Below are 14,236 nucleotides of genomic sequence, written 5' to 3'. Positions count from 1 at the left end.
TTAAAGATGCTTCCTTTCTTTTAGATGGAAAGTTCCTAGGGAAAACTGAGTGGTTTTTTTTTTAGAATAAATTCACATTTTCTTATAGTTTTAGTCCTGAGATTTTATGCGCTACTGTTATTAATAGATATGTCATGTGTCAAGAAAATTCTGAGTTTTTCTGGAAGTTGCCTAATCAGCTCCTTTTCTGAGCCTTTTACATCCTTGTACTCTTCTTTGTACAGTGCCCAGGGATGTGAAGCATTGATTTTTACTAGCCCATTTTCTCTTTCTACTACCGAGGCTGTTTAGCCTTAAGTGCCTCCCATGCATGCTGCTCTTAGGTCAGCCTCTCCTGCATCTTGTTTCTGCCAGCTTGCAGAAGCTCAGTGCTACTGCCCTTCCTTCCTTGCCAGGAAGGTGCATGGGACCTCTCCAACAGAAAGACTCACCTGAGCCTCAGCTGGAAGCGACTGCTTCAGAGCTGTTCATGGTCCTGGCCTGGTTGGCTCTGTACTTGTGTAGGATCCATTTTTATTAAAGTCATATTTATTTCATGGGATATTTTGTTTAAGGAACACCTACACAAGTTAGTATAAACTGCTAGGCAATTTAATCATAAAAAAACCATTTATCTTTAATTTCTCTCTCTCTCTTTTTTTTTTTTTTTTTTTTTTTTTTTTTTTCCATTTTTAGAAAGCTATCAAGGAACTACTTTGGTTCTTGCCAGTGGTTGCAGAAAACAAATCTGGAGTCCATGACTGAAATTTGGTTGCTAATAAATATAGAGGGATAGGATCAGAAAACAGGGGAAAAAATCAACTAACTTCCTGTTATATTTTACATGTAATAGAGTTGTAGATAAGCGTCAGGTAGATGCTGCTCCAAAGCTAATATGAAGCTATAATGGTGTTAATACCTCCAGAATAGTATTTTGTAAAATCTGAGGGAAAAAAAAAAAAAAGTAGTATTTTTGCAATATTTATGGAAAGAATATATTAATACTTCCATTTCAGAATGGCATTTTAATTTTAAATCAAAATGATTGTGTATCATTATGTGAAATAATAATAAGTAAAATTTGAGAAAAGATTAAAACATTTCTGTCAATCCAAGCCAGCCTTTCTGCCAGAATTTTCTTTCCTTGTGAATGTTGATGTTTAAAAGTTTTATTTCTAACTGAAATGAGCCTCTGTCACATGTTTTCAGCAAGACTCTTCCTGCATGTTACCTGGCACATGCATGGTACAGCAGGAATCCATCAAGCTTCTGCCAAGTTACCAAGGCACTGGTATCTCTGCTTATGTCTTAGAGAAACAGAGAATTCTCATATAGAATAATGAAATAAGTTCTCATTAAAAACAGGTAAACAAAAACTAAGAGCAGTCCCAACTTCTGTCAGCTGCTGAATTAGATGTTATTTGTGAATAACAAATACCTGTTGAAAACCGTGAAATATTTAGGAAACAAAAATTCAAGAGCTTTCCTAAAAATGAACAGTTAGTTACAAATGATCATAAGTGTTTTAGTTGCAGTGGTTTCTGGACTAAATTTTGTGAAGAATTACTAATTGTTTTAACAAGATATTAAACTTTTGTGTTTCCATTTTCTTTTCTTTGTATGTTGTTTAGCTTAACCACAAGCCTTTTTTTCTTCACAGTATTGTTGCAATAGAAAGGAACCCATGGTCCCTGGTAGGCTCAGTTCCAAAGTATTTTTAGACTGTGAGTTGTATTTCATGATTTCACATCTTGAGTGTGCCAATTCCTTATAGAGACATAATGAACTGAGTTGCAGGATAAGTGTTGTAACGTTCTCTCACTAGTGTTTCCATTATTGTCCCTTTGCCTGCTCTGGAGAGTTTCTGTGGGAGAAACTCAAAATCATATATGTGAAAAAACATATTTATGGTGTAGAGAAATTGAACAAATTGTGTATGACTAGATGCAGGGCAAACTATGTCGTGTTCTATTCTAGGTGTGTATGCTATATACAGTATAATAGTTACTCCCCATCTACATGAAAAGCATAGTCTGATCCTTATTATTGCATGCATGAATATTACATGTGTAACCATAATGCTGAAATACTAAAATATGCAGGAAAATGGACTCCTTACTTTCAGAATGGCACATGCATAGAGTAAAATAGGAAAATGAATCTGTTATTCTTCCTATTATATAGTGAACGTCTTCACTGTATCTTCACATCTGACAACAGGTACATAATAAAGCAGGTGGCTGTTTCCCCTGCCATGAAGTCAGAGGGGCTACCCAAGTGATTGATGCTCAGTGAGTGTTTCAGTGGCTTTTTGGCCAGAGGCTGTAAAACAGTGGCTGGATTTTCAAAAGTGCTTCTCCTTCCTGTGTCTTTTGTGTCCTCAGTTGGAAACGGCACGTTTCAACTCTTCCTTAACTTTCAGTGTTGGACAACAGGCATGCTGCGTCTTTAAAAATTATTCAGACAACAACAGTAAAGGGCAAAAAGGCATGTTTTCCAATTACAGATGCTCTGCCAAACTGCATAGTCCTTCACTGACCTTTTCTTCCTCTTTCTGTGGACTTAATAGCTTTGAGAATGTCTGTCATGCCTCTTTCTCACCCATCTAGCCTGATTAGACCGTTCAACACTGAGTTTCTAGCTCAAATTTTGTTAGTCAAGCTTTTGCAAGGAAAATCTGAGGAATAGACTCAAACTCAGAAATGATTCATAGAAGCCTACCTACAGCTGACATGAATGCTGCATTATTTCTGGTTAGAACAACTTTTTGTTCTTTTGTTAGAACAAAATAAGAAGCTCTCAAAGTTTGATTAATTTCTCTGTTGCTAGCTGCACAGATAGCGACTGCAAAGAATTGATCGATTCAGAGGACACGCATCCACACATGAGGGTTGCTGTACACGGCAGCCAGAGCTGTGCTCAGCTCATCGGCATTCTGCCAGAGGGAGGGTCAACATGAAGATGTCATTCCCTCCTCCAGAGCTTTCTGTGGGCTGTTATCTTATGTCCCCCTTCCCACTGCAGCCTCCTCTGAAACAAAAGAATTAACTGCCATGCAAATGAGGTGGACACTCAGAGCTTTCTTGGTGAAAGAAAACCCTTCAAGACAACACTGGGCCAGAAGAGACACAAGACAAATAAAAATGTGCTTGTCCTGCCCGCCTTTCTTGGAACATTCCCATACCAAGAGAAACAAATAGACACCAGGCATAACTCAGACAAAAGAAAAATCTCTTTTTCTAAGTTTTTTTTTTTTTTTTTTCTAGGACTGTGTAATTTTGGGAGATGATAGTTCCTCTTCTTACTTTAGAAATTAAGACAAAAAATGTCAATTGTCCTCACAGCCCAGCTGCTGTGGTGTAAAGTGTTAGCAATACAGTAAATCGTGCTACAATCAGTGGAAGTTCTAAAAACTTGATTTGCTTTGGGATACTAGCCAGAATTCCTTGATTTTTTCTGTAGTTTATGGTAATCTCTGTGCTTTATAATTTGTCCTATAAATATTACAAGGCCATATACAGGACAGAGTGCTGGTCTTTGGGAAACCCACCTTTGCACCCCACCATCTCTCTCACTGCCAAAATTATTTTTTCTATTCTTCATAGCCTTATAACCCAAACCAAATCCAAAGTGTAGCGTGCAGTGTATTTTTGTGAATAACCTTCTTAGAATCAGAGAAACTTCCCTGGAGTCCCTTTCCATTGTTGTGCTGGATTTTTTGTGCTGACAGACTGTGCAAATCGGAAGTGTTTGATGTGTTGCTGTGCCGAACTGTGGGCAGTTATTTTCCAGGCTTAGGTTTCCTACCAAGGAAAAGGACAGCAATGTATGTCTGTCTACATCCCAGACCTGTCAAGATTTGAAGTGTAACTGTGTTTAGAAATCAAGGGTCTAGAGTGTGAAAATTTCAGGGAAGGGGTTTTCATGTGCATTATTTTGTGGCATCAGTGAGCCTTTATCACCTGACTGCGTGTTCCTGGCAGTAGCCAGATGCAGGCAGAGCACCTATAGATGTCTGACTAACTTCCACGAGGAAATGACTAGCAGCTAGTATCAACCAGTTGTCTCTGCACTTCAGAAGAAAAACATGGACTTGAGCCCAGTCTATTTTTGTTGACTCCAGGCAGTCTTGCCAGCTCTGGAGCCACTTTCATGCCCACTTGTGTTAACCATGGACAACTGCTGGTGTGCACGCAGTGACATGCAAAACTCAGCTCTGATCCCCGTGCAGTACCTCCCAGCGGCATCTTCATGGTGTGTATCCTCGTCACCTCATCCTTGAGCTTGCCTTCACAGTAGTATGCTCCAATAGTCTCGCTGGCCTGTTCCCTTTTCCACACCACCGTTTTGGCTGTGGCTCTCTTTGAGTCTTCACTCACTTCCAGCGGCTCTCGGTGCTGGTTTGTCACATCCTCATGGTCTCGGTCAATTGTGATGGACTCACGGGAGCGCCACTTGGAAGTAATACAGATGAGTGATGTCTCTGAGTTGCCCACCAGAGGGAATGAGTTGATCAGTATGAGGTCCAGTGCTGCTTCCACTTTACCTAAGAAAAAAAAAGCAAACAGCAAGTGAAGAAAATTTACTGCAGATTTTGAGTTCACAGCTAATCAAATCATCAGAGAAACTGTTTCATCCAGCATGCAGGCTTCCTCTGGTTGAGTCCTACACAGATTTATGGCAAAATAAAAAGACTGCCGATTAATTGTTCTGTTACAGCTAGTAAGAGTTTAGGATTTACTTAACATGTCAAGAACAGATAAGCTTTGTTCTTCTCAGAAGAAGAAATAAACCTGCCAGGCTTGTGTAAGTACTTCCTAAAGCTGTTTCAGAAGCCTAGGGAAAATCTTGGGCTGCAGAAGCAGATGGCTTCTTGATTAGCTGGACATGTACTCAACTGCCTCAAGTGTGGTGCTTTACCAGTGAGAGGACTGGTTATCATCAGGTCGTCAGCTTAACAGAGTTTCTGCTATGTCCTCTACATGGGTTTAATACGTATGAATTCGTATTAGGAGGATGTGTCTTTCAGCCTTAGGAATTAGTAGTATTTTGAACACTTGGAATACTTTTTCAAATATTTTGAAAAAAAAATTTTTTGCTGCCAGACTTAGTTGTTCGAATGTGGATGGCAGCAGGGGAGTAAAAGTCTCCTATAATCAACGCTTTGCAAATAATAGGTGTGTCCCTTCACCTTTGAAATCCAGGGTAAGGAGAAGGGAAACGGTAACATTTTTTCCAGCTGAAACAGGAAGAATAATTGATTTCTTTTATTTATCACATCTATTTTCCTGCTTTGGATACAAGCATGCTTTGTATTTATACAGAGAGACTCAACATTTTAGTGCCATTCGGCTTCCAAAGGTTTCTTTCGTTGGAAGGAACGGGTATAGTCTTAGATAAGGGAGGCCAAAAGGTCTCAGTGCTTACTGCAGCCTTTGCGTGTGTCCCTCCAGCTCGGGGCCAAGGGAGGAGGTCCTTCTCTGCTTGTCGTGCCAGCAGCCACTCTGGGGACCAAAGTATCTCGACAGCGCGCTGACACTCACCACACCCAGCCCTGCGACAGCCACCACCCCACGCTGTGCCAGCCCAGATAACTCGCGGTTACACAATGGAGAAATGAAACCTCCTGGAAAGGATGCAGCATGCCGTTACAGTAAACACTGCATAAAGGTAGGGGTCAGCAGAGTCAGTTCATCCTGCTGCACATCACAAAAGTAAATCCTTGGAGTGAAGCTAAAGAGCTGTGTGATGCAAGTGAAGCCAGACTTGTGCATTCATTTCTAGGTTATTTGTCTAAGTATGTTTCTTATCTGAGGAGCATTTGTGCTCTTAACTGTGGGTCTGACACACCAGCTGTAGGCAGATGTGGTTCAAAACTCACCAATACTGAAGGCAGAGAGCTTTATGTTAGCAGGGATCTGTCCCATGGTCTCACATGCCAGGTGGAGATATGCTTAAAATCATAAATTGCAAGGTCCCAATTTTGGCAGACTTCCATGGATCTCAGAATCAAATCTGGATCCAGACTGTGTGACTTGCTACAGTGATCTGAGTTGAGATCAGGAAGGGTGCTGCAGGTTAAATTGGAAATTTAATTAAATTGATGTTTCTGCCTAGCATCCACAGGGCACAATATACAGGTTGATGGACCCACATTTCTGGAGTCCCTCAGGAGCTGCTGTGCATGCAGGGCTCTGGTTCCATTTCTCTGCTCCCGGCATTTCTCTGTTCCTTCACTTCCAACACAAAGTGAAAGGTGACAATAACACTTTTTCTTGCCCTGTATCTCAGCCTTTTAACATGCTGAGAAGTAGTAAGAGAAATCTGAGTTGTAAGTGAAATTTGAGGACTAGCTTTTGTGTTGCCTTGGGTCCCTATGCAAGATAGAGCAAGGCATTATCAGATTCGGTGCATTTGCTGCACAGTTTTCTGTTTCTTTGGAGCGATACAAATTGTGTAAGTCAAGGTGTAGAACAACCTTAGCTCAGGCCTATCACTCATTTTTACTTGTGATTATTCTGGAGGAATCCAAATCTAGTCACAGTTAGATGAGCAGTGTTAGTGGATTGTCTACATATAGGTGTTCTTTGGCATATTAAACCCTGCGGAGCAACTCAAACACCTGTGTGATGCTGATGTAACACAGATGGAGTCTCATGTCTTTACGGAGCAGCATTTAAAGACCTTTCTGTGTCTAATATGGAGTAATATTTATGCTTAAGTACTGAATCATTCCCCAGACATGATTTGGCAGCTAAGATTTCACAGTTGGAAAGATTTCGCAGCGTATTTACTTGAAAGCATTTCACTGGTTCAACTCAAGAGTCTAGCAGGACTGGCTTTTTGAAGTCAGCCTAAGGCCTCTGAGGTGACAGGAAGGCTATCTTTGACTCCCCCAGGAGTTCCTGTGCTCAGGTTACGGAAAAACAGAAACAAAACCAAACAAACAAAAAACAACAACAAAAAGAACAACAGAAAAGTGTAAAATCTACATATGCTTTGTGCATAGGGTTTCCTAGAGCATGTCTTCCTGGTAATGCATCTCAGCAAGGACCCAACCATCCTTGCTGAGAAGTAATTTTCATTACCTAGGGCTGCAAAAAGTAGACAAATCCTGCTCTTGGTATTAGTGAATACTTTGAGCATGCAAGGACCAAATAAGGACAACAGGATTTGGCTCTCTGAGAAAAGTACAACAAATACAGACAGGAAACAGCCTGTCCCTGTATCAGTGACAATACTCCATGTTTCCTTGAAAAAGTCCTTTGACTCCTGCCCTGGTCCTTAAAGGACTGACCTATCAGGAAGGCAATTTGCTGTGTGTGCAAATACATCTAGAGAAGAGAGAACACTCACAGAAGCTGGTGTTGAAAATGGGAGATGCCATGCAGAGAGGATTAATTGCCTGATACTTATGACACATGTTCACTGTTGCACAGGGTTTTGTGCTTTCCTGGCACAGAGAAAATGGCATCCTCCAGAGCAGTAAGTTTTAATAATAGTGCACCCACTGAAACCCAAGTGGCAAAACATATGCAGGGAGACCTTTGCCCCTGCCTTAACTACAAGACTGTGCTCTCTCTTATAAATTAAGACTGGGCTGTACTGACTGGGGCAGCACCAGCAAGACTTTTTCCATGGTCTTTCACAGCTTCTCCGGTACATAGTCCTCTGGGGAACAGAGGGGAACAGAATAAGTGTGTATCATGCTTTTTCTGCAACCTCTATGCATTCTCATTCCCTCATCAAAATTTTCATCAAAATGCCATTTGAACAGGCACACAATCAACGTGTTTTCAGTGCTTTGTTGCACCAGCAAAACTTGACAGAAGGTTGATCAAACACCTCTGGGAAATTCCCTGGAACATATCCCAGACGCAGGTCTGCTCAAAGAGTAAGACATTCTCTAATAAAATTTGAAACATCACTTCCCTAGACCAGAACTGGTGCTAGACACTAGTTTGGGAACAAAACAATGACGCAATCTCAAGAAGAGATAATTTAATGCCATAGATGAACACATAGAGCAAGTGCTGTGAGAATAGAAAAGTGCAGAAAACTGCTCAAATATTTCTTGATTTATACTTAACATTTGTCTGGTTCCTGGGAAATCATGGAAATACTCATTACAATTTCTGCCTAACACGAGGCCTTTGAAAAGTTCCCTCTTAACTGAAAAACTGTCAGTACTGTGCAGTGGCTAATGCACCTCCACCACAGCAGTCAGCCACAGCAATCAGCTTCATCAAGGTGAACAATGACCATAATGCACTGCCCCCCAAACACATATTTAACCATCGGTCCAAATTTGCAGAGCTAATTGTGAATGCAAAGTTCTGAGTAAATGTTAGTAGAGTAGTAGTGGGAGGAAAAAAATAATTCACAGCTCTACAGCTACTGAAGATCTAATGATGTTTTCATTTTCATGATATTCATTTTAATGATATTTCCATTTGTAGAGCTTTGTTATTAATTACTTGACTATAAGATGGAAGTCCTTCCCTTTGCATCTGGAGCATAATAAAGAAAAAAGAAGAGCTGTTGTAGGAGGTGGTTGGAAACATCAATTAATTAATTAAGAGAGGAGGTGAGGAGAAAGCAGAAAGGTTTTTACCCAGTAAATTCCAGCTCTTTTTTCATCAGGTATAGTGAGAGGAAAGAAGTTTGAAAAGTTTGAACTGCTTACTTGTTTTTATTACTGTTATTGCTTGGAACGCAAATTATTTCTATCAGCTACTACTTGAAAATGTGAGTATAAATCATAGAGGTACTATACTAGAATCTGTGCTTAGTGTATGTTTGGTGTTATGTTGAGAGCAAAGCAATCAGTTTCATATTTCTGTTCTAATACTAACCGCAGGGCTGAATAATTACTTTGAAACTGGTGAAAATGTGTATCACAGACTGTCAAGCCACCAACCCCGCTCTCTTTCATGTTTCCTAAAAAAAAAAACCAACAACAAACAAACCACAACACCAAGCAGTTGAAAGTATGTGGTTTTGATTTAGAGCAAACCTAACTTGCTAAATCGCCCGTACCTCAGATTTCTCCTTGTATCTTGTTTTTTACTTATCTGTTCAGCTGTGCACTCCTTGATTCTATTTTACTGCATAAAACCACCCAACAAACTAGAATAATATAAGTAAGCTATTTAGGAAAACAAATATCAAAAATACAAGCAATATTGCTGAAAAAAAATATAGTATTTGATTAACTCTTAGTGAACTACTGAATAAATTACATTGAAATCTATTTATTAACAAATTCATCAATTTAGAAGATTGAAATAATGCAGCTGAAATATGAAGAAGTTAACAAAATAGAGACCTGCTCCGTTACTCCTAAGAAAGAATAAATGAGTATTCCTTACTTAATATTAAAATTAGTCAGAAACTGGCCCCAAAAATTAGCTGTTTAGGAATATTTTTCATGTGGAGAATAGAATATACATTGCACCAGAAATTGGCTATTATTATTATTATTATTATTTGGTGTGCGCTCAATATTTCTTATATAAATCTTGATTATTTTTTTGTTCATTCTCCAAAAAAGTAAGTGATTTGGGGAGCCTTTGAAATCACATATTCATTTTATGTGATTTTATGTAACTCATTTTTCTCTTGGTGTCCTGGAAGCTTCGCCTGGCATGCAAAGACAACAGCAGTTTGGGTGACTTCTAACAATGAGTCAAATTCTCCTCTGAGAACTCAGACCTCAACAGGAAGACACTGCAGAGATTATTGTTACTCCAAACAGATTAAGGCACTCCAGCACATAGCAGCAGCAGCAGGATAAAAACATAAAATAAAATGCAGAAATGTTCCTGAAAAACAGCTCATAAAAGAGCAAATAGGTTTGCCAATGAAATAATTTCTTTTGTACCAGGTGTCCAAGAAGAGGCTCATACTTTGTGTATCTCATGGATGCTACTAGGCAGCTGTGGGACAGCTTGTAGCTCAACCAATGTGTCTTACCCTTAGAAACAGGGCATTGTTTTGGGAGGAAAGGCATTGTGAAACTAAAAAGAGGCAAAAATTAGTGACAGAACATCCTTTTGCTACTTAGTAGAAGTGGGAAAACCTGAGCACAAATGTGACAAAAGTCATAGTCTGCCAAATCTCCTAGGGCTAATACTTTCTTAAGGGCCCTTGGATACATCTGGAGCAGCTGAAGGAAATGTGTCTACTTTCAGAAGAAAGCAAAACTGTTTTCTCTACATTCCAGTAGTTTCACAACTTACCAAAGCAATTTTTTTAAGATGAAAAGGCTAGAAAAGAAATACTGGTGCTATTTGTTTCCTGTTTCCCAATTGAGGGTGCCTAAAGACTTCTGTGTGGAGTAATCCAAAATAAAGAAAGAAGAAAAAAGCTTTCTCATGACTTCTCCTTGTGCATGGTTTTGTCTTCTGCAAGTAAAGCAGAAAACAAAATGTCAGCAGAAATTGCTTGAGCAAGCAGCTGACAACATGCTAGGTAATACTGAAAAAGGATGAAGAATGTGGGACAGCTTGGGCAGAACAGGCTAAATCCAGTGGGGTTTGCAGCCAGCCAAATATGGGTACTATCATCAGGGAAGTACTTGCAGGCAAGAGTAAGTATGTCCATATCAAGGATGGTCCTTGTCAGTTGCTTTATGAAGTTGGTCTGTATACCATGTAGGCATGTTTTTTGGGTGCATGTGCTAAGATGAAGTGTACAAAATAACATACGCAATAATATTGCCTTCATAGGATGTATCAGAACAGATAGCATGTGTAAGGTACTGTGGGCTTTGGCTGCTGGTTGGCCATAAGCTGTTATGTTCTTGCCTGCCTAGTAGTGTGTCCTCATGTTGCTGCTTACTGACTTTTCTGAGTAAGGTTTTTGCTGTTTCTGAGTACACTTTTTGACTGTCCCTGAGCAGTGGCAGGTGTAGGATGAACAACCAGCAAATAATACGAGATAAAATTATCCTCCCTGTCAGAAGTGCAGATGGAACTGCATTGTCTTGAGAAACTTGTTAGACTGCAAAAGGGAGATTAACCAAGCCACCACATTAGACAAGGTGACACAGTGCAAAAAATAGATGAATATCAGACAAGCAAAAAACTGACCTTGAAACAGAAAGTTTAAGTACATCACCCCTGAACAGTGAAATGTCAGATTTGTGAACCTGTCTTTCAAAAATCCCTTCAGAACTTAACAATGACCCAGTATCCCTGAGTTATGAAAGTGCCTGCATTTTCTAGTGATGAATTAGAAAACGGATTTTCATTGGATTTGTTACTTCATTTTGATATGACCCTTTACCGATGTTCTTAGTACTTGTTCTTAGATTGGGTGTCAGAAACATAGAACATTGTAGAGCATTGTAGAATACCCTGAACTGGAAGGGACCCACAAGGATCATTGAGTACCACTCCTGGCTCCACATTGGACAACCCCAAAACCAGACCCTATGTCTGAGAGCATTGTCCAAATACTTCTTGAACTCCATCAGGTTTGATGGCATGACCACTTTGCTGGGGAGCCTGTCCCAGTGCCCAACCACCCTCTGAGTGCAGACCCTTTCCCTAACCCCCAGCCTGACCCTCCCCTGTCCCGGCTCCATGCTGTTCCCTCGGATCCTGTCACTGTCCCCAGAGAGCAGAGCTCAGCGCCTGCCCCTCCGCTCCCCTCATGAGGGAGCTGCAGGAGTTACCAAATCTGCACCCTAAAAAAAACAGTCTTAAACTCTCCACAGGAAAGCCTATATTTCAGACACGGTTTGGTTCATTGGCTCATTCAGTGAGTCTCCACTGAACTTGCAGTGGAACAGCATCCTATATATGATCTTCCTAGTAGCTTAGGGTAGATAATGTCTTCAGAGAACAGTCCTCCACTGCAGCTTCTTTAATCACATTTTGTTTTCATCCCTCAGGTCCCACATACATCTTACACAAATAAGACATGAAGGACTTCCAGAAGCAGGTCTTCTGGAATAGACAACCCAGAACTGGTCACGGTGGGAGCTGACACTGGACCTGTATGTCTATCCCAGAGAGCTGGTAGAAGCATCCATTTTTGATGTATTTGTTCTGTGCCCACACAACACCCTCCACGCCAGAATGACTGCTGTGGAAATCTCTGTTTAAGTGACAGGACTGGGCCAAGCAGGCTGAAGTCTACCTGACTGATACAGAGTAGGTCTCCCACACAGGTGGATCCTCCCACACGAAGGATCAGCACCACATCTCCCGTCCTAAAGCCTGCTGCTTAGCTCCAGTCAGTCTCTCTGCCTTGTATGCTCCCTCTTTTGCACCTAAAGCCTTCCAGATTAAATATATGTGCGGATCAGACAATCTCTGTAAAATGTTTCAGCTTCATATTTTTCCCCCTTAAAGTGAAATTTCAGCAAAAAAGTAATCCATCCAACCAACTTAATCATGACTAAATATCCAGACAATCAAATATGTATGTGCATAATCTGTATCTAAACCAACAGCATATGTTAACACTTGTGAATGTAGCATGATTTCATTTCTCCCTTTTAGATTTGATTCCTTTGGGTCTGATGCAATGCCTCTACACCCCTGACTGTTCCCAGCTGCTGGAATGGCCTTTGGGCACAGATGCTTGCTGAGAGCTACCCTGCCTCTCGCTGGGGATGAACCAGGCACACACCAAAAGCAATCTATAAAGCTATAAAGAAAACTGAAGACATCTGGGCCACTTTTGTAATTCCATGTAGGGTAGGTGCACAGAGCTGCTGCCTGCACAGGCTGAAGCTGTTGGTTTTGGCTCCTAGCTGCAGAGTCGGGGCAGTGAGTTAGGTCACAGCTGTAATCTTTTTCTTTGCAAGCATATAGTCAGCAGTGTAGCTCAGAAAGAACAACTCTCCTTCATCCCAAAATGTAGATATATCCATTTGTAGTCACCTGTGTGGAGGTACCAGGAGTCAGCAGGTCACCAAGGTTCAACCAGTGATTCCTGAGGCAGGCCTTCAATTCTGGGTTCAGTGAAGGCTATATCTCAGCAACAATCTAAATTCTATCTAAATTTGAGGCTCATGAAAAAGACAACAGGACAATTATATAAATGTGGCCAGCAGATGCAACTGCTGGATCTCACAAATCAAATATGCTTCAGGAGCAAGAGCCCTTTTTAGATTTTTTTTTTTTTTTTCCTGCAATTTGCATTAGTAGTTGTTTGATTGTAGAGTCATGGGGTCACATAATGGTTTGGGTTGGAAGGGACCTCAAAGGCCATCCAGTTACAACCTCCTGCCATGGGCAGGGACACCTCCCACTAGACCAGGTTGCCCAAAGCCTCCTACGACCTGGCCTTGAAGATGTCTGACTTGTAGGTGTCCGAAATGTTCTGTGTCAGTCTAAATAGTTTCAAAATACTTGAGATTGAAACCTCAGGCATGGTTTGTGTCTGCTGCTAGAGTTTTCAAGAGGCTCAAAAAAACAGCATCGCAGCCACAAGAGAGACTGTGGTCAAAGTTCAGGTGCCACTGCAGTCAGATGACAGCTGATCTGAAGATGCTCATGCAGTCCTAGTCTCTATTTATGGGAAGAATGATAGTCATGCACACTGCCACGGGCATGTGTGTGAGAAAGTGTATCAGAAAGTGCACCAGAGAAAGTGTTGGTTTTCTATAGGTTAAGTTAAGGTTCATAAAGAAAAAACACATCTTGAGACAGAATTGTTAGAACTTTCCAGTCTGTAACTAGAAAATGCAACTTCTTTGTCATTTTGAAGAGCATACAGCATCATAATTGTGCTTGTGTGCATTTTTTAATGTATATTAAAAGCTGCTTCACTTTCTGAATATGTAAAGGAGTCATGTAATAATAATATTTATAGTTGTAAGTATGTTTTTCATGATAACACCTACTGACCCCATCATGGGATATAGCACTGAATTGCACTACACTGTTAGTTCCACTGTTACCCTTTCTTTAAAGGCTAATGTAACCTTTTGAGTCTTTTACAATATATGGATCCAGAAGCAAAATTACCCAGCAAAATAAGAAATCTAGTGATTTTAGAAACCCACTGGATCTGACGTTACTGGTAGTGCAGAGCTATAGCACCAAAGTTTCCATCTTTGAGAATGGAGACGTCTGACAATGTGTTTGTTTCCTGCCAGAAGCACTCAACAAGAAGTGCTTGAAACTGGGTTTAATTGTCACCAATTTCCACAAATCTCTTTCTCAGGGTGGCTGATTTGCCTACACAAGGCTCACACACCATAATTTCTGAGAATTATCCCCCTGTGAGAAGCTGCAAG

General features: G+C 40.6%; 1 protein-coding gene across 1 annotated transcript in view; it reads right to left on the bottom strand.

Annotated features, from left to right (window-relative positions):
- The window catches only part of TEK (TEK receptor tyrosine kinase), a 43,289-nt gene that overhangs the window by 26,375 nt on the left and 2,678 nt on the right, over positions 1–14,236 (bottom strand). Inside the window, exon 2 of the mRNA XM_082783028.1 lies at positions 4,214–4,525. Coding sequence (XP_082639154.1) covers positions 4,214–4,525 — 312 coding nt within the window. The remainder of the gene's footprint in view (positions 1–4,213; positions 4,526–14,236) is intronic.

This window comes from Aythya marila (genome assembly GCF_965140915.1).
Source record: "Aythya marila genome assembly, chromosome: Z".
Taxonomy (NCBI): Eukaryota; Metazoa; Chordata; class Aves; order Anseriformes; family Anatidae; genus Aythya; species Aythya marila.
Note: the sequence above shows the minus strand (reverse complement) of the source record. Positions and strands in the feature narration are given on the sequence as shown.